The following is an 18146-nucleotide window of genomic DNA, read 5'->3' as shown; positions in this document are numbered from 1 at the left end:
GATTCATTCATAAATGACTGTATTGTAATGATTCATTCATAAATGACTGCATTGTAATAATGCATTCATAATGACTGTATTGTAATGATTCATTGATAAATTACTGTATTGTAATGATTCATTAAAAAATGACTGTATTGAAATGATTCATTCATAAATGACTGCATTGTAATGATTCATTGATAACGTACTGTATTGTAAGCCATCTTTTTAATCACCTTATACTGTATACTGAGCAGTGGAAGCATTTAATAAAACTGTAATTGGCAATAGTATTGTTCCAGTCTATTTATTAACAATTCTGCTGAACTGTGGGAAAATAATGTATGTGTACCAGATGATAACCTGATCATATTCTGATGATACTAATATTTAAGGTTTGGAGGAGGAGGCTGCAGTTAGCACTGGATTTGCTCACTATGATGTAAAGTTCTCCATTCATTGTCAATGGGAATTTAATGTTTGTGTAAGTCAAAAATCACACCCGTGTGAAGTGAGGGGCGCTAATATATTTAAGTCTAACTAACTCTTGTTGATTAGGTGATGTAATGGTGTAACTGTTGCCACTACAAGTAATACAATTTATTTCTAAAAGGTTGATAAAAAGTTTATAATTAAGTAGTTCACAGTTCATGTTAAAGTCACATTCATGTTAAAACATTATAAATTGGTACACAGGAGTTTTGTGTAAGCAACCGAGCCACAAAAGAAGCTAGAAGCAAGGTGCAGCATCTCCGTTTGCACTGGTAAGGAAGGTACTATGTTTACCCAGGGTAATTGGACTAACATCAAGAACTTGTTTACAGCCAGGCCCTGCTCATAGAACATTTCATGGTAGGGGTTCAATGCCTTCATGCCTGAAGTTTGTCCTTTGTCTTTGTTTCTTTACATTTCTAATAAACTATTCAATCAATCAATCAAAGGAGAAAGCTGAACATTTCAACGTCCATGCAATACCTCTAGTAAACCACTAGATGTCCTACCAGACCACAGCCTCTACATGTCTCCATGGACCACCGCATGTACTAGTTACTGCAGACCTGATACACGTTAAAAACATATATCTTCTAAACAGTTTTCTGAAAAAATAACCCGTTTCTGTCAGTGGTGCTCAACCTTTAGCACGTCAAGGATCATCTGAATCATCTGTATTTGGCCAATCTGAAAATATTTTGTTCCAGGGACCCCCACAGAAGCAAAGACATGATTATTAAAAATACTTTTCACTGTGAAAGAAAATTCATTCTCACGATCTTTCAATTTTTTTTGCAGATCTATGAGTTCGTAGATCTGCTATTTGTCAACAACTAAAGGTTAAACTAATGGTTAAAAATGGTTAAACACTAAAGCAGGGCTGCCCAAAAGGTAGATCTACCAGTAGATCACAAAGGATGTGCACGTACATGCACCCAAAAGAATATTTAATTATAATACATTTAGAAAATATTTGTCTTCCGTCACTTGCATTAAGGTGACTTGATGGCCTGTCAGTTCAAACTCACCATGCAATATTTTGTTTTCAAGAGTGTTGCTGTGCACAAAAACATCGGTATTCGGTAGCATTACAAATTAAATACAAAAAACCCCTAACCCTATTCCATTTATCCCCCCTTCCATTTCCCATTCCAAGTGCGTTTAGTCTTATAGCTAAACTACTACAAAGCCCCCTCATGTAGGCCTACATATTTAAACTATTTTCAGCAATGGTATATATTATTTTTTTTCGGTGGGTAGATCTTGCTGAGCTGATCATTTTGGAAAGTAGCTCTCGAGTCAATAAAGTGTGGGAAAGGAAAGGAAAGGTACTATGTTTACCCAGGGTAACTGGACTAAGGAAAGGAAAGGTACTATGTTTACCCAGGGTAACTGGACTAAGGAAAGGAAAGGTACTATGTTTACCCAGGGTAACTGGACTAAGGAAAGGAAAGGTACTATGTTTACCCAGGGTAACTGGACTAAGGAAAGGAAAGGTACTATGTTTACCCAGGGTAACTGGACTAAGGAAAGGAAAGGTACTATGTTTACCCAGGGTAACTGGACTAAGGAAAGGAAAGGTACTATGTTTACCCAGGGTAACTGGACTAAGGAAAGGAAAGGTACTATGTTTACCCAGGGTAACTGGACTAAGGAAAGGAAAGGTACCATGTTTACCCAGGGTAACTGGACTAAGGAAAGGAAAGGTACTATGTTTACCCAGGGTAACTGGACTAAGGAAAGGAAAGGTACTATGTTTACCCATGGTAACTGGACTAAGGAAAGGAAAGGTACCATGTTTACCCAGGGTAACTGGACTAAGGAAAGGAAAGGTACTATGTTTACCCATGGTAACTGGACTAAGGAAAGGAAAGGTACTATGTTTACCCAGGGTAACTGGACTAAGGAAAGGAAAGGTACTATGTTTACCCAGGGTAACTGGACTAAGGAAAAGAAAGGTACTATGTTTACTCAGGGTAACTGGACTAAGGAAAGGAAAGGTACTATGTTTACCCAGGGTAACTGGACTAAGGAAAGGAAAGGTACTATGTTTACCCAGGGTAACTGGACTAAGGAAAGGAAAGGTACTATGTTTACCCAGGGTAACTGGACTAAGGAAAGGAAAGGTACTATGTTTACCCAGGGTAACTGGACTAAGGAAAGGAAAGGTACTATGTTTACCCAGGGTAACTGGACTAAGGAAAGGAAAGGTACTATGTTTACCCAGGGTAACTGGACTAAGGAAAGGAAAGGTACTATGTTTACCCAGGGTAACTGGACTAAGGAAAGGAAAGGTACTATGTTTACCCAGGGTAACTGGACTAAGGAAAGGAAAGGTACTATGTTTACCCAGGGTAACTGGACTAAGGAAAAGAAAGGTACTATGTTTACTCAGGGTAACTGGACTAAGGAAAGGAAAGGTACTATGTTTACCCAGGGTAACTGGACTAAGGAAAGGAAAGGTACTATGTTTACCCAGGGTAACTGGACTAAGGAAAGGAAAGGTACTATGTTTACCCAGGGTAACTGGACTAAGGAAAGGAAAGGTACTATGTTTACCCAGGGTAACTGGACTAAGGAAAGGAAAGGTACTATGTTTACCCAGGGTAACTGGACTAAGGAAAGGAAAGGTACTATGTTTACCCAGGGTAACTGGACTAAGGAAAGGAAAGGTACTATGTTTACCCAGGGTAACTGGACTAAGCATCAGATACAGCAGCCAGGCCCTGCTCATAGAACATTTCGGTTCAATGCCTTGCTCAAGGGCACTTCAGCAGTGGTAATTTTAACGTGCCGGTCCGGGGATACGAACTAGCGACCTTCCGATATCAGGACCGCTCCGCAAACCGTCCGGCCACCGCTGCCCCCACGGCACTAAAGCAACACCCTTTAGGGCACTAAAGCAACACGGATGGCGGATGCATTCCTGTCCTAAGTGGGTAAACACACTATAATTTATGCAAATGTAGGCCTACTAGTTATATTCTATCACATACAGTATAAATGTAGGCCTACTAGTTATATTCTATCACATACAGTATAAATGTAGGCCTACTAGTTATATTCTATCACATACAGTATAAATGTAGGCCTACTAGTTATATTCTATCACATACAGTATAAATGTAGGCCTACTAGTTATATTCTATCACATACAGTATAAATGTAGGCCTACTAGTTATATTCTAACACATACAGTATAAATGTAGGCCTACTAGTTATATTCTATCACATACAGTATAAATGTAGGCCTACTAGTTATATTCTATCACATACAGTATAAATGTAGGCCTACTAGTTATATTCTATCACATACAGTATAAATGTAGGCCTACTAGTTATATTCTAACACATACAGTATAAATGTAGGCCTACTAGTTATATTCTATCACATACAGTATAAATGTAGGCCTACTAGTTATATTCTATCACATACAGTATAAATGTAGGCCTACTAGTTATATTCTATCACATACAGTATAAACTGGCTGTTTTGCATTAGCCCATTTAGACCAGAGGACGATTCTACAAATTCCTTCTAAATCCAGTTTTCAGAAAAACCTCATGTTTCTAAACTTTCTATGTGTCAGTGGTTCTATGTGTTTCTATGTGTCAGTGGTTCTATGTGTTTCTATGTGTCAGTGGTTCTATGTGTTTCTATGTGTCAGTGGTTCTGTGTTTCTATGTGTCAGTGGTCCTCAAACATTTTCATGTCAAGGACCCCCGTATTTGACGACAGACCCCCATCTGAAAATATGTTGTTCCAGGGACCCCCGCAGAAGCAATGATCAGAGTTAAAAATGTTCGCTTTGAAGAGAATATATTCAGAGATTTGCGTCACATTTCACGATTGAAAAAATAACCAAATAACAGATCTACAAGCTTGTAGCGCGGCACTTGGTGACACGTTATGGGCTTGTAGATCTGCTATTTTTCGATAGCTAAAGCATAACATACTGCTTATAACACCAAAAGGGGTTCCCGGCGTCCTGTATGCATTAACACACTCTGATTTCCAAACAGACTGGTTTAAAATAACATTTTTATTCACCAATACAAAATATGGTCTGCAGATTTTCAAAACGTGCCTTTGGAGGAAACCGCTAGGAAATCTAGTCAAACACAAAGACATCAATCTACAGAAAAGTTGTAATTAAAATAAAATAAAAACTAAAACGGAATAAAGATTTCACTTTTTGAGGAAAGTAAAAGGATATTTAAGGTTATAAAAAGAAAAAACATGAAAACCTCGGAAAGGATTGCGTCACTTTGTTTATCCTATGCTCCGGTCTTCATACTGTGGAGGTTGTTGCTGCCTTGCTCGTGGACATACGGTTGTTGTGTCGGATTGAAACTTGCGGGCGTTTATGAGGACTGGGCGACACGGTGATACATATCGTGGAGGCGAGAGGTCATCGTATAACATATGGTGTCATGGTGAATGCACGCCGATTGATGAATTGACGTTCTATGACCCAAATGTCTTCTATACATCCTGACAGTTTTCTGAAAAAGCTGTTTCTAAGTCAGTGGTTCTTAGATTTTTCTATGAAGCTTGTAGATCTGCTATTTTTCAATAGCTAAAGCATAACATAATGCCAACTGCAAAAGGGGCTCCCGCCCAGCATGGGTTAATTTATACTTCTGTAGAACGAAGGTTTCGTTCGCCAAAAATAATTAGGTATTTCGGTCCAAATGGTTCATCACTAGGATTGTCCCGATCGGAACCGAGTGATCACGTCTTTCTCAACTGATCGGAATCGGATCGGGAGCCAAAAGTCATCAATATTATAATCCATATCATGATATTAGACTGGATATCGTCTGTGATTTGGGATATTATATTATTGTGATATGGCATAAATGTGTTCTATAAAATATAAATATCGGATCAGGAAGAAAATCCGCATCGGCAGATGATCGAAATCAAATCGGCACTCCATTTTTCTTGTAGTTTTTCTTAACTTGTTGTAACTTGTTAACTGTTCGGTAACTTGAAAGATTGCCATACAAAACATGAAAAAACACTGGTGACCGTGATACTGCATATCGCGTTTATGTTACAGGCTCCATATCGCCCCACCCCTCGCGTTTATGTTACAGGCTCCATATCGCCCCACCCCTCGCGTTTATGTTACAGGCTCCATATCGCCCCACCCCTCGCGTTTATGTTACAGGCTCCATATCGCCCCACCCCTCGCGTTTATGTTACAGGCAGACAAACCCATTCCAACCTTAGAGTATATATTAATAGCGACCTTAGAGTATATATTAACCCATTTTGCGCGGGAACCCGTTTTGGTGTTAGCATTATGTTATGCTTTAGCTATTTAAAAATAGCAGATCTACAAGCTCATAGCGCGCCACCGAGTGGCGCGATACGAGCTTGTAGGTCTGCTATTTTTTAGAAAAATCGAAGAGCGACTGACACAGAAGACGATGTTTTAGAATCTGATCTCAGGTCAGAATGAAAACTATCAGGATGTAGAAGACATTTTTAGAATCTGATCTCAGGTCAGAATGGGTTAATAGAGACGGCACCCAGAGGAAACCCTGAGGCCAAATGGAATGTTGTATTGCAGCTCGGCGCCGGCGCCGGTCCGCTGACTATCATTGCACACGTTCACGTTATCGGGCCCATGACACGTGAACGCCGTTCCATACGTGAACGCGTGCAATGATAGTCAACTGCACGTCAGCGTGTTCACGATTTGGCCCAATCCATCCCAGAATGCACTCTGTTCCTATACACGGAAGGAGGAGTGAAATCGCCTCATGCGCTTTTGAGCAACTTAATGCAAGTGGTTGGAAGGAGAAATCCAACTTAACGCATTTAGGCCTGACCTCAAAATAGCGCGCCAAGATCTGCTATTTTTCAATAGCTAAATTGTAACATAATGTTTAAAACACTAAAAGGGGTTCCCGCCCAAAATGGGTTAATGCAAGTGGACGGGAGGAGAAATCCGGTGCCGTCTCTATTAATATTTACTCTAAGATTTAAACGGTGAGAATGGTTTATGAATATGCTATTCACAGGCAAATGCACAACAACATTCAACTCCCCAATGTTCATTTAAACTCAGGACTACAGTTGGAACCAAATGGACCCTTTCAATGGTCCCATCTGTACCCTGTGTAGAAGCAGTGGTTTTTAAACCTGTGGTCCGGGGACCGCCGAGTGGTCCTTGAGGGGGTTTCCAGGTGGTCCTCAGCTGAATGATAAAGAGTTGGTAACCATTTGGACCCTTATGAAATGTTTCATTTTACCCTCGCACGAGTTAAATTATTTTATAAACATGGTGGTTTGCATGCCATCTCTCCTATGTCAGCAGTTCCCAAAACTTTTTTCCATGTCAAGGACCCCCAAACTAACACTTATTAGCCTGCAGACCCCCATTTGAAAAGATTTCAAGGACCCCCAGTTTGACATGCATTAGTCTATACGGACCCCCCCCCCCCCCCCCATTTAATGACATTTCTATCTCTGGGACCCCCAGTTTATATTGTAAAATCAATGTTCATTTTACTCTGAGAGTGTACAAAAGGAACCAAATGGACCTGTGAGCCATTTGTACACTCTCAGAGTTACAGACCCTTAAGGGTCCATTTTGTTCCTAACTATCATTTAGCTGGGGACCCCCATGGAACTCCCTCAAGGACCCCTGGGGGTCCCCGGCTGGACCCCAACATCAATACGAGATGGAGTTGTGGACCAGAACAACAGAATAATATAATATTCCAGGTTTCGGGTTGAAAACCACCGCTCCCTATACTAGTGTATTCATGTTGTTTTGCTGGTCTACGGATGTGACTGTTGTCGTTTATGGAATACCGTGTGGGAATAAAGGAGCATCAGGGAAAACACACACAGGCCTCACTCACACCTAAGACACACTTGTGTCCCGTGAGTCATGGCCGCCTCAATGCTTTTCCAATGGGAGTCACATGGTTTGAAGACATAATTAGTTTAGACTAGTCATTGGTTAGACACGGGTTAAGGTCAGGTTTAAGTGTGCTGCCCCGTGGGAGGTTAGGGTTCAGGGTGAGGGTTTGAGATAGGTTGTAGTTGTAGGACTAATGACGGATTGGTCTAACCAAAGACTAGTCTAAACCAAAAACTGTTTAAACTAAGTACTGTCTAAACTAAGTACTGTTTAAACTAAGTACTGTTTAAACTAAGTACCGTCTAAACTAAGTACTGCAGCCGAAGACACAACCTTGTTGCATGGATGGGGAGGGAGGGCAGAAGACAGCCATGCTGCAGGTTGTGTCTTCCAACCAAGACACAGGACACACGTGTGTCTTACGTGTGAGTGAGGCCTTCAGACCAACACAATACAACAACCTACTCGCACAGGGGGTGTGTGTGTGTGTGTGTGTGTGTGTGTGTGTGTGTGTGTTCACTGTTCAGTGGTTGGTGTTTTTAGATCTGAAACCAGAGAAGCCCATCACGGCCGTCATCTCGTCGTCTTCCTCCTCCAGATCCTCCTCCGCCCTCCTCTTCCTCTCCTTCTGTTTCTCCTTCTTGTAGGCCTTCGCCTTCTCCTCCTGCACACACACACACACACAAAGTCAAAGGCATGCTATTTGTCACACGTTACTGCAGTGAAATTTGTTCTCCGCATTTGACCCATCTCTTGGAGCGGTGAGCTGATCATTTGATTAGTAGATTTGACCCCCAATCCAACCCTTTGATGCTGAGTGACAAGCAGCGAGGCTTTGGGTTCCATTTTTACAGTCTTTGGTATGACCCGGCCGGGGATCGAACCCCCAACCTCCCAGTTTCAGGGCAGACACTCTAACCACAAGGCCACTGTCTGGTGACGCGCGCACGCGCGCACGCACGCACGCACGCACGCACGCACGCACACACACACACACACACACACACACACACACACACACACACACACACACACACACACACACACACACACACACACACACACACACACACACACACACACACACACACACACACACACACACACACACACACACACACACACACACACACACACACACACACACACACACACACACACACACACACACACACACACACACACACACACACACACACACACACACACACACACACACACACGAGTCTAACATTTAATTATTTTATTATCAATTGATTACGGTGATCAACTGTGTCCAAGCTCACAAGCTTGTAGATCGGCTATTTCCAGCATGCAGCCTAGTATAAAATCAGGCATTGCTGCTGATTTTGGCACCGCGATTTTGGCACCACGTTTTAAGATTTTAGATCTCGTCAAGCGTGGGGAGGAATTAATTGGTGTAGTAACTAACGTTGGGGCAGAAAAGGGGGGGAAGAAACAAACAAAACAATGACAAGGCGAAGATTAAATACTGTACAGAGATTACAAGGTTTCTGCCTCACAGCGACCATGCAGTGGTGTGTGCGTGTGCAACTGCGTGTGTGCGTCTGCATGCGTGTGTGTGTGTGCGTGTGTGCATGCGTGCGTGCGTGTGTGTGTGTGCCATAGACTGTAAAGAAATATGGACAAAGCGTTCGCCGGGTCTGATATGGACGTAAGATGAAGCCAGTCAGTCCTTGTATTGTAAATCGCCATCTTTCTAGATCCGTTTGGGCCCAGCTGGTCATTGGCTGGCCCAGACAACGAGGCGGGACTTCCCCCCCCTTCTTCTTAGTTGGTTTTTATTTTGACTCGAACCGGGGGTGGCTCCCGTTCATAGACTGTAACGGTAGCCACGCCCCTCAGAACATACGCGACTTTATGGTAAAAAAATGTAATTAATGGGACCATAATTTTCCAAAAATAATATTATGACATTAGAAATGAGACTTTAAACTAGTGACTGGAAGCAGAAAGTATTCATGACCATGTTTATTACGGTAATATGGGGATATGGGGTTTTTCTGGGCCCAATGACAGCGCCACAACAGGCCATTATATGAACTTTCAGGATGTCCCGATTTCCTTAGTGGCTTCACAAAATATCTGTCTGACTGCCCCCCTGGTTAAATATCTGTCTGACTGCCCCCTTGGTTAAATATCTGTCTGACTGCCCCCCTGGTTAAATATCTGTCTGACTGCCCCCCTGGTTAAATATCTGTCTGACTGCCCCCCTGGTTAAATATCTGTCTGACTGCCCCCCTGGTTAAATATCTGTCTGACTGCCCCCTTGGTTAAATATCTGTCTGACTGCCCCCCTGGTTAAATATCTGTCTGACTGCCCCCTTGGTTAAATATCTGTCTGACTGCCCCCCTGGTTAAATATCTGTCTGACTGCCCCCCTGGTTAAATATCTGTCTGACTGCCCCCCCCTGGTTAAATATCTGTCTGACTGCCCCCCTGGTTAAATATCTGTCTGACTGCCCCCCTGGTTAAATATCTGTCTGACTGCCCCCCTGGTTAAATATGTCTGACTGCCCCCCTGGTTAAATATGTCTGACTGCCCCCCTGGTGTCTGACTGCCCCCCTGGTGTCTGACTGCCCCTGGTTAAATATCTGTCTGACTGCCCCCCTGGTTAAATATCTGTCTGACTGCCCCCCTGGTTAAATATGTCTGACTGCCACCCTGGTGTCTGACTGCCACCCTGGTGTCTGACTGCCCCTGGTTAAATATCTGTCTGACTGCCCCCCTGGTGTCTGACTGCCCCCCTGGTGTCTGACTGCCCCCCTGGGGCCCCCCTGGTGTCTGACTGCCCCCCTGGTGTCTGACTGCCCCTGGTTAAATATCTGTCTGACTGCCCCCCTGGTGTCTGACTGCCCCCCTGGTGTCTGACTGCCCCCCTGGTGTCTGACTGCCCCCCTGGTGTGTGTGCGGCTGTGTACCTCCTCTCTCAGCTCCTTCATCCTCTCCTCAAAGTCGTACTCCTTCTGTTTCTCCTCCATCTTCCTCTTGTTGGCCTCGAACCTCCTCTTCACCTGGTCCAAAGACGAGCGCTCCACACGCATGGACATGCCCAGGTTCCTCTGGTCTGGAAAACAAACGCACACACACAGTCATCACCACGCATGGACATGCCCAGGTTCCTCTGGTCTGGAAAACAAACGCACACACACAAAGCACTATTGTTTTTGGCAGCAAATTTCTGTTTTAGTCATATTTTAGTCACCTGGAATGTTTTAGTGTTAGTCCAGTTTTACTCGACTGAATGTCATAAGATTTCAGTCGACTAAATATACAGTTGATTTAGTCGACTAAAAATGTGTTTTGGCGGGCCTTGATGCCGTCGTAATGAGATTCTACAATTGCTGAAAATAGCCGATCTACAAGCTTCGCGCTGTGACGCATTGTGAGCTTGTAGATCTGCTATTTTCAGCATGCAACCAAGTTTAAAATGACTTATACTGGATCTCTTGTCCACTAGTCCCTTCCTAACATTTTAGTCTAGTTTTTATTTGTCGACGAAATTGTCAGTATATTTAGTCTTAGTCATCATGGCTTAGTTTTCATTTAATTTCCATGTAGTTTTAGTCAGTGGAAAGTTGACGAACATTTTTCGTCTTAGTTTTAGTCGACGAAAACAAACACTGCCCGGCATTAAGGCCGGGCCAAAATACGTTTTTTTGTCGACAAAATCAAATTGTAGATTTTAGCTGACTAAAATCTTACGATCAAGGTTCAAGGTTGTACTTTATCGTGGCATCTTGTGCACAGGTGCTTAACCCATTCTGACCGGGCACCCATTTTGGTGTTAGCATCATGTTATGCTTTAACTATTGAAAAATAGCAGATCTACAAGCTCATATCGCGCCACCGAGTGGCGCGATACGAGCTTGTAGGTCTGCTATTTTTGAAAAATCGAAGAGCGACTGACATTTTTAGAATCTGATCTCAGGTCAGAATGGGTTAATCAGACCAGTGTGTGTCCGGCAGAAACCTCGTATGAATCTGATCTCAGGTCAGAATGGGTTAAGAGTGAAAGAGATTTTTGTGTGGCTTCCTTCAGATGACATTTAGTCGACCAAGACCAGAACATTTCAGATGACTAACGCCTTAGATAGCATTTCTGTAGACTTAGATAGCATCTGATACAGACTTATAGCATGTTATGTAGACAGCACTATAATTGCATTGTATATAGTCATAGCACGCCATAGTACATATGTATAGCATAGTAGTATATATATATAGTTTATATGTATAGTCTCATAATATAGATATTCCACTGTTACTTTCTTAGCTTACGCATGTTTTACGATAAATGCTTTCGTGTGATGTATTCCCATGCTTTTGTTCTTGATTATTGTAAGTCGCTCTGGATTAAGAGCGTCTGCTAAATGCCTAAATTGTAAATTGACTAAAATGCGACTAGAACTAAATTAAATTTGAGTCAAAAGACTGTGACTAAAACCGAGTCAAAATGTGCCGTGGGTATCAGCGCTGTATCTAGCCCGACACAGGTGTGTGGACGGGGGAAGGCTTCACAGGTAAGAATTGCACAGGGCAGATGTGACAAATAATATGCAAATTCATTACTGACATATATTATAGTTTTATTTATTTATCAAAGAACTATAAAAACAATTAATCACTTTATCTGCCCTGTATTCATATGTTCCAATGCCAATTATTTGTATGTCAATTTACAGTTTCCCTGCTGTGATAAAGTGTTTAATTTGCCGTGTTTTAATAATTAAAAATAAACTCCGCCTTTGCCGCGGAGCTGGAGACGAGACCTTCATGTTATGATGACGAAACCTGAATCAACACATGCTGTGGGCTGCTAGGGCTTCTGGGAAATTGAGGCCAATGCAAATGAACGGGGTACAACGCCTCATGGAGGAGGGTCTTGTGCTGCGGTCTTGTGGCGCACCAAGATGGCGGGTGGTGCGAACGGAGGAACCTTTTTTCGCCTAAATGGCTGTTAGTTTGACACTTGTGCTCATTTTGATGCATAAAATGAAATATCTGCATCACCTTAATATTAATAATAATATTACCACAACCAGCCGACAATGAGACAACACATTATACTGTCTGTCTGTACTCACGTTTCTTTCCATTGATGTGGTCCAGGAAGTTGATGGAGTCTTTCACCACACAGTCACACACATTACAGTAATACCTACACACACACACACAGAGAGAGAGAGAGAGAGAGAGAGAGAGAGAGAGAGAGAGAGAGAGGTTCAGTACAGTAATACCTACAACCAATACAAGACACTGAAGATGACCTACAAGGTAACCAACCATGACACACTAGTCCTGACCTAGACTCTTCTCCCTTCCCTAAAACACCCTGGACAACGCTCCACACGTCCTAGACTCTTCTCCCTTCCCTAAAACACCCTGGACAACGCTCCACACGTCCTAGACTCTTCCCCCTTCCTTAAAACACCCTGGACAACACTCCACACGTCCCAGACTCTTCCCCCTTCTCTAAAACACCCTGGACAACGCTGCACACGTCCCAGACTCTTCCCCCTTCCTTAAAACACCCTGGACAACGCTCCACACTTCCTAGACTCTCCTCCCTTCCCTAAAACACCCTGGACACCGCTCCACACGTCCTAGACTCTTCCCCCTTCTCTAAAACACCCTGGACAACGCTCCACATGTCCTAGACTTTTCTCCCTTCCCTAAAACACCCTGGACAACGCTCCACATGTCCTAGACTCTTCCCCCTTCCCTAAAACACACTGGACAACGCTCCACACGTCCCAGACTCTTCTCCCTTCTCTAAAACACCCTGGACAACGCTCCACACGTCCTAGACTCTTCTCCCTTCCCTAAAACACCCTGGACAACGCTCCACACGTCCTAGACTCTTCTCCCTTCTCTAAAACACCCTGGACAATGCTCCACACGTCCTAGACTCTTCTCCCTTCCCTAAGACACCCTGGACAACGCTCCACACGTCCTAGACTCTTCTCCCTTCTCTAAAACACCCTGGACAACGCTCCACACGTCCTAGACTCTTCTCCCTTCCCTAAAACACCCTGGACAACGCTCCACACGTCCTAGACTCTTCTCCCTTCCCTAAAACACCCTGGACAACGCTCCACATGTCCTAGACTCTTCTCCCTTCCCTAAAACACCCTGGACAACGCTCCACATGTCCTAGACTCTTCCCCCTTCCCTAAAACACACTGGACAACGCTCCACACGTCATAGACTCTTCTCCCTTCTCTAAAACACCCTGGACAACGCTCCACACGTCCCAGACTCTTCTCCCTTCTCTAAAACACCCTGGACAACGCTCCACACGTCCCAGACTCTTCCCCCTTCCCTAAAACACACTGGACAACGCTCCACACGTCCCAGACTCTTCCCCCTTCCCTAAAACACCCTGGACAACGCTCCACACGTCCCAGACTCTTCCCCCTTCCCTAAAACACACTGGACAACGCTCCACACGTCATAGACTCTTCTCCCTTCTCTAAAACACACTGGACAACGCTGCACACGTCCTAGACTCTTCTCCCTTCCCTAAAACACACTGGACAACGCTCCACACGTCATAGACTCTTCTCCCTTCTCTAAAACACCCTGGACAACGCTCCACACGTCCTAGACTCTTCACATCCTGGACACGTAGCCCTAGACTCTTCTTGTGCACGTATGTGTGTGTGTGTGTGTGTGTGTGTGTGTGTGTGTGTGTGTGTGTGTGTGTGTGTGTGTATTACCCTCCCATCTCTGCCTGTGGGGTGGTCTTGGTGATGACGATGGTCTTCCCCAGTTTAGACTCCAGGTCCACCTTGTAATCTCTGTGACGCAGCATCTCCCTCTTAACTGGAACCACTGGTTTGCCTGACACACCACACACACACACACACACACACACACACACACACACACACACACACGATCAGAAGTATCCCTCAACACAGGAAAAAACTACATAAACACTAAGCTATGAGGACTAAAACTATGACTAAAAATACTGATGTTTGTCAACAAATAAAAACCAGAGTAGCGTGACTAAAACGGGAATAAAGATTTGACGGAAAATAGAAGATAGACTAAATCAACTGTAGATTTAGCTGACTAAAATCTTCTAATATGTAGTCAACTATAATTAGAAGTAAAACATTTCACATTACTAACACTAAACGGAATGTTATTCACAAGACTGTGACTAAAACTAAATGTAAAAGTTGTTGATAAAATCAACACTGGCTGCAACTAACCATTCCTTTCACAATCAACTCATCTGGGAACCCCTTTTGGTGTTTCAAGCATTATGTTATGCTTTTTTAGCTATTGAAAAATAGCAGATCTACAAGCTCATAGCACGGCACTGAGTGACGCGCTATTAACTTGTAGGTCTGCTATTTTTGAAAAATCGTGAAAATGTGCCTGAAATCTTATATATATAATGTTACAGAGCGAGTTTTTAACTCAAATCTTTGCTACAGGGAGGGTCCCTGGAATAACATATTTTATCATTTATACATTCAGGTCTGAACGCAGCCTAAGACAACTAACACACCATCTTTCCTGTCTCACGTTTCTAAATAGGGATGCACCGAAATATAGGAAACAGTTGGCCGAAAACCGAATTCCGAATACGATTAATATTATACATCTTTTTTCCTACCACTGCTGTCATGGCCGTACCTTAAAGCTACCTGATTTATGGCAAAATAAATGGTTATGGCAACTTAAATAATAATCACTATTATGGGTCGATAAAAGATTTATTCAACTCTTCTGAATGCATTAATTGCATACACTATTCAGTGATATATTTTCTGCCTATTCGGGCCGAAACCCAATAGGCCGAAAATGCATTTTTTAGCCATTTTCCGCTGAATATTTTCTGCGGCCGAATATTCAGTGTATCACTGTTTCTAAAGGCCTATTCATAGTCTGGTTTTTCGGTGATGAGGTGACCACCGCTCCGGTGGTGAGGTGACCACCGCTCCGGTGGTGAGCTGACCACCGGAGCTGAAATAACGTTGAGCGGTGGTGAGTAAAAACAGAGAGAAGGGCTTGAGCGGTGGCGGTGGTTTGCTCTTCACCGCGGCTCGTGACATCATGTTGTAGTTCAGTGGTAAAATAAACAACGAAAATCAAGACTATGTATGAGCCTTTAGACAACTAACTCACCATCTTTCCGGTCTCTCTCCTCGTTGAGTCTCTTCTGAGCCAGCTGCTCGTACTCATCCACGTCCCACTTCCTCCTGAAGTCATTCTTACTCATACTGGTGCTGGACTGGAAGGCGGGGAAAAAATATAGATTTTTTTAAATGTAGGAAAAGAAAATTGGGATTTTCACTCGAGTCTGTATGTGACCCATACAAATTGGTCCGTGACTCCCACAAATGGGTCCTTGTTTGACCCACTGTTTGGGAAGAATACTGGACTACTCGCCCCGGTGCTTGCCCGTTTTTCCTCCCGGAATTTTCCTCAGTGAGGGGGATAACTTGTAATATGCTATTGGCTGTTTGTATTCTTTTTGGAAAAATATAAAAAGATACTCCTGTGGAAAGGCTATATTATTTGACTTATATTGAACCTATAAACAATTTAGTATTATTTAGTATATGTAAGGTTTTGCCCCCTCAAATGGTACCTCGTCAGATAATCCCCACATACCCTACAACAACTTCTGTGAACAGACTTCACTGTAGTAGCTTTTCATAAATTATATTTGTACTTAGGCTGTTCTGCTGTCATGAAAGTTTATAGTTAGAGAAATTCAAAGTCCAGCCGTCTGCTGTCCAGCCTCTCCCACCCCTCACTGGGGAGAATTCTGGGAGTAAAACAGAAACGGGGCGAGTAGTCTTGTTACCTTTGGGAACCACTGCCCTAGTGCACACTATATGAACTTGGGGAGGTAAGCATGCACATGAACCACTGCCCTAGTGCACACTATATGAACTTGGGGAGGTATGCATGCACATGAACCACTGCCCTAGTGCACACTATATGAACTTGGGGAGGTAAGCATGCACATGAACCACTGCCCTAGTGCACACTATATGAACTTGGGGAGGTATGCATGCATATGAACCATGCATTGATATGCATTACAAATAGATGAGATGAACTCCATGGATGGATTTCATTCAGTTTTCATACTGATTTTAGCTGGTTGTTATGCGTCATTTTATCATGACATGAATTATTCTAGTTTTTAGGATGAATTCATTTAGATCGATAGAGTATTTCCATGAACGATTTTGTTTATTATTTTATATTTTATTTGTTTATTTATCTTCCAAAGCTGCTTGCAGATGTTAAACAAATGACAAATAAAGCAATCTTGAATCTTGGTTCGCAACCCCTGATTGATTGATTCCTTTATTATTGGAAAATAAATGAAAATAAAAAGAGCACAGGAAAGTACAAGAGGATTTGAGTGCCGCGCTACGAGCTTGTAGGTCTGCTATTTTTTTTTGAAAAATCATGAAAATGTGTCGCAAATCATTGAATATATATTCTTTCAGAGCGAATGTTTGTAGCTCATATCTTTGCTTCTGGGGGGGTCCCTGGAACGAACATATTTTTATGGGGGGCTCGTGGCCAATTACATATATGTTTGGGGGGTCCATGACATGAAATATAGTCTGAGAACCACTGACATAGAAACATGTGTTTTTCAGAAAGCTGTCAGGATTTAGAAGACATTTGTATCATCTTTTTTATAATGGGTTAAGGCACAATGACATTCAAAATGTACTGTCAACAACTTATAAACAAGCTGGAGAGAAGGATACCTCCGTTACTGAACAAGCATTCAATCACGCAATGATAACAATAAATACAAAGTATATTTGAACATACAAATGTCACTTAGCCTACTGACATTGAAGTGTCTATTACATAATGAACGAACAACTACAACATGCGCACACAATTCGATTTGAAATAGTGCATGTGTATGTGTTGATGGTTAGCGGCTAACGTGTTAGCTAGCCTGCCTGGCAGTGAGTATTGTGTTTATACGCGTTAAAACGTGTCGTTTCGTTAAAACGACGAACTCAACTCGTCTGATTTTTTAATTAATTCTAATAAACATGAAGCAGCGACGCGGTCTGAGAGACGATTGAGACACAAAATAATCAAACAAACAAACAGCAAAACAAACTCTCACCCCACTGCCGGACGCCATCTTTGTTTTTCCTCTAACAACGGAATACGGCTGTCGTAAAGCAAAGCACTCGGTAGTAAACGGAACGCCACTGTCGTAAAGACATTTAACCCCTTTGTTTCTACAGAATGAAGTGTGAACGCAACTGATGAATAAACAAAAAAAATGATGTAAAGATATTTCTTGGAAACATTGAAAGTGTTGCATGGAATAATCTTTGGAATTTTCTTTCATATCTTTCTGCCCATATGTATACGTACGTTAATTTATAGACCTTTTTTGTTATTTCTTTCTTTCTTTCTTTCTTTCTTTCTTTAATTCTTTCTTTCTTTTGAACATGCATTTTCTGTTGAGCACTGCAGGAGAGACAAGGAGACTCATGTAATTGTTACTGAACACTCAATGTCTATCAATGAGTAGGATTAGGATATATCACAATATCCATTTAACACTGTTACTGCACTCTATCAATGATTATACAGGCTAATATCACAATATCCATTTAACACTGTTACTACTTACTGCACTATATCAATGATTATATAGGCTAATATCACAATATCCATTTAACACTGTTACTGCACTCTATCAATGATTATATAGGCTAATATCACAATATCCATCCATTTAG

The 18146-nt window shown here is 42.5% G+C and overlaps 1 protein-coding gene across 1 annotated transcript; it reads right to left on the bottom strand.

The window, feature by feature from the left end:
* Positions 1-7197: 7197 nt before the first annotated feature.
* Positions 7198-17542, bottom strand: zmat2 (zinc finger, matrin-type 2). The gene is made up of 6 exons (XM_083788760.1): positions 17519-17542; positions 15529-15634; positions 14103-14226; positions 12468-12541; positions 10302-10447; positions 7198-8022 (listed from the first exon to the last, which is right to left on the bottom strand). Exons 1-6 carry the CDS (start codon positions 17534-17536, stop codon positions 7882-7884), a joined length of 609 nt encoding a protein of 202 aa, XP_083644886.1. The 5' UTR covers positions 17537-17542; the 3' UTR covers positions 7198-7881.
* Between the last annotated feature and the right edge of the window lie 604 nt (positions 17543-18146).

Source organism: Protomyctophum parallelum (assembly GCF_964188405.1).
Source record: "Protomyctophum parallelum genome assembly, chromosome: 1".
NCBI lineage: Eukaryota > Metazoa > Chordata > Actinopteri > Myctophiformes > Myctophidae > Protomyctophum > Protomyctophum parallelum.
Note: the sequence above shows the minus strand (reverse complement) of the source record. Positions and strands in the feature narration are given on the sequence as shown.

Coding starts and splice junctions, on each gene's coding strand:
- zmat2 (XM_083788760.1), bottom strand. Junction 14,227..15,528: donor GGAGAGAGACCGGAAAGATG/GTGAGTTAGTTG, acceptor GTGGTGTGTCAG/GCAAACCAGTGGTTCCAGTT. Junction 8,023..10,301: donor TGAAGGAGCTGAGAGAGGAG/GTACACAGCCGC, acceptor GTGTGTGTGCAG/GAGGAGAAGGCGAAGGCCTA.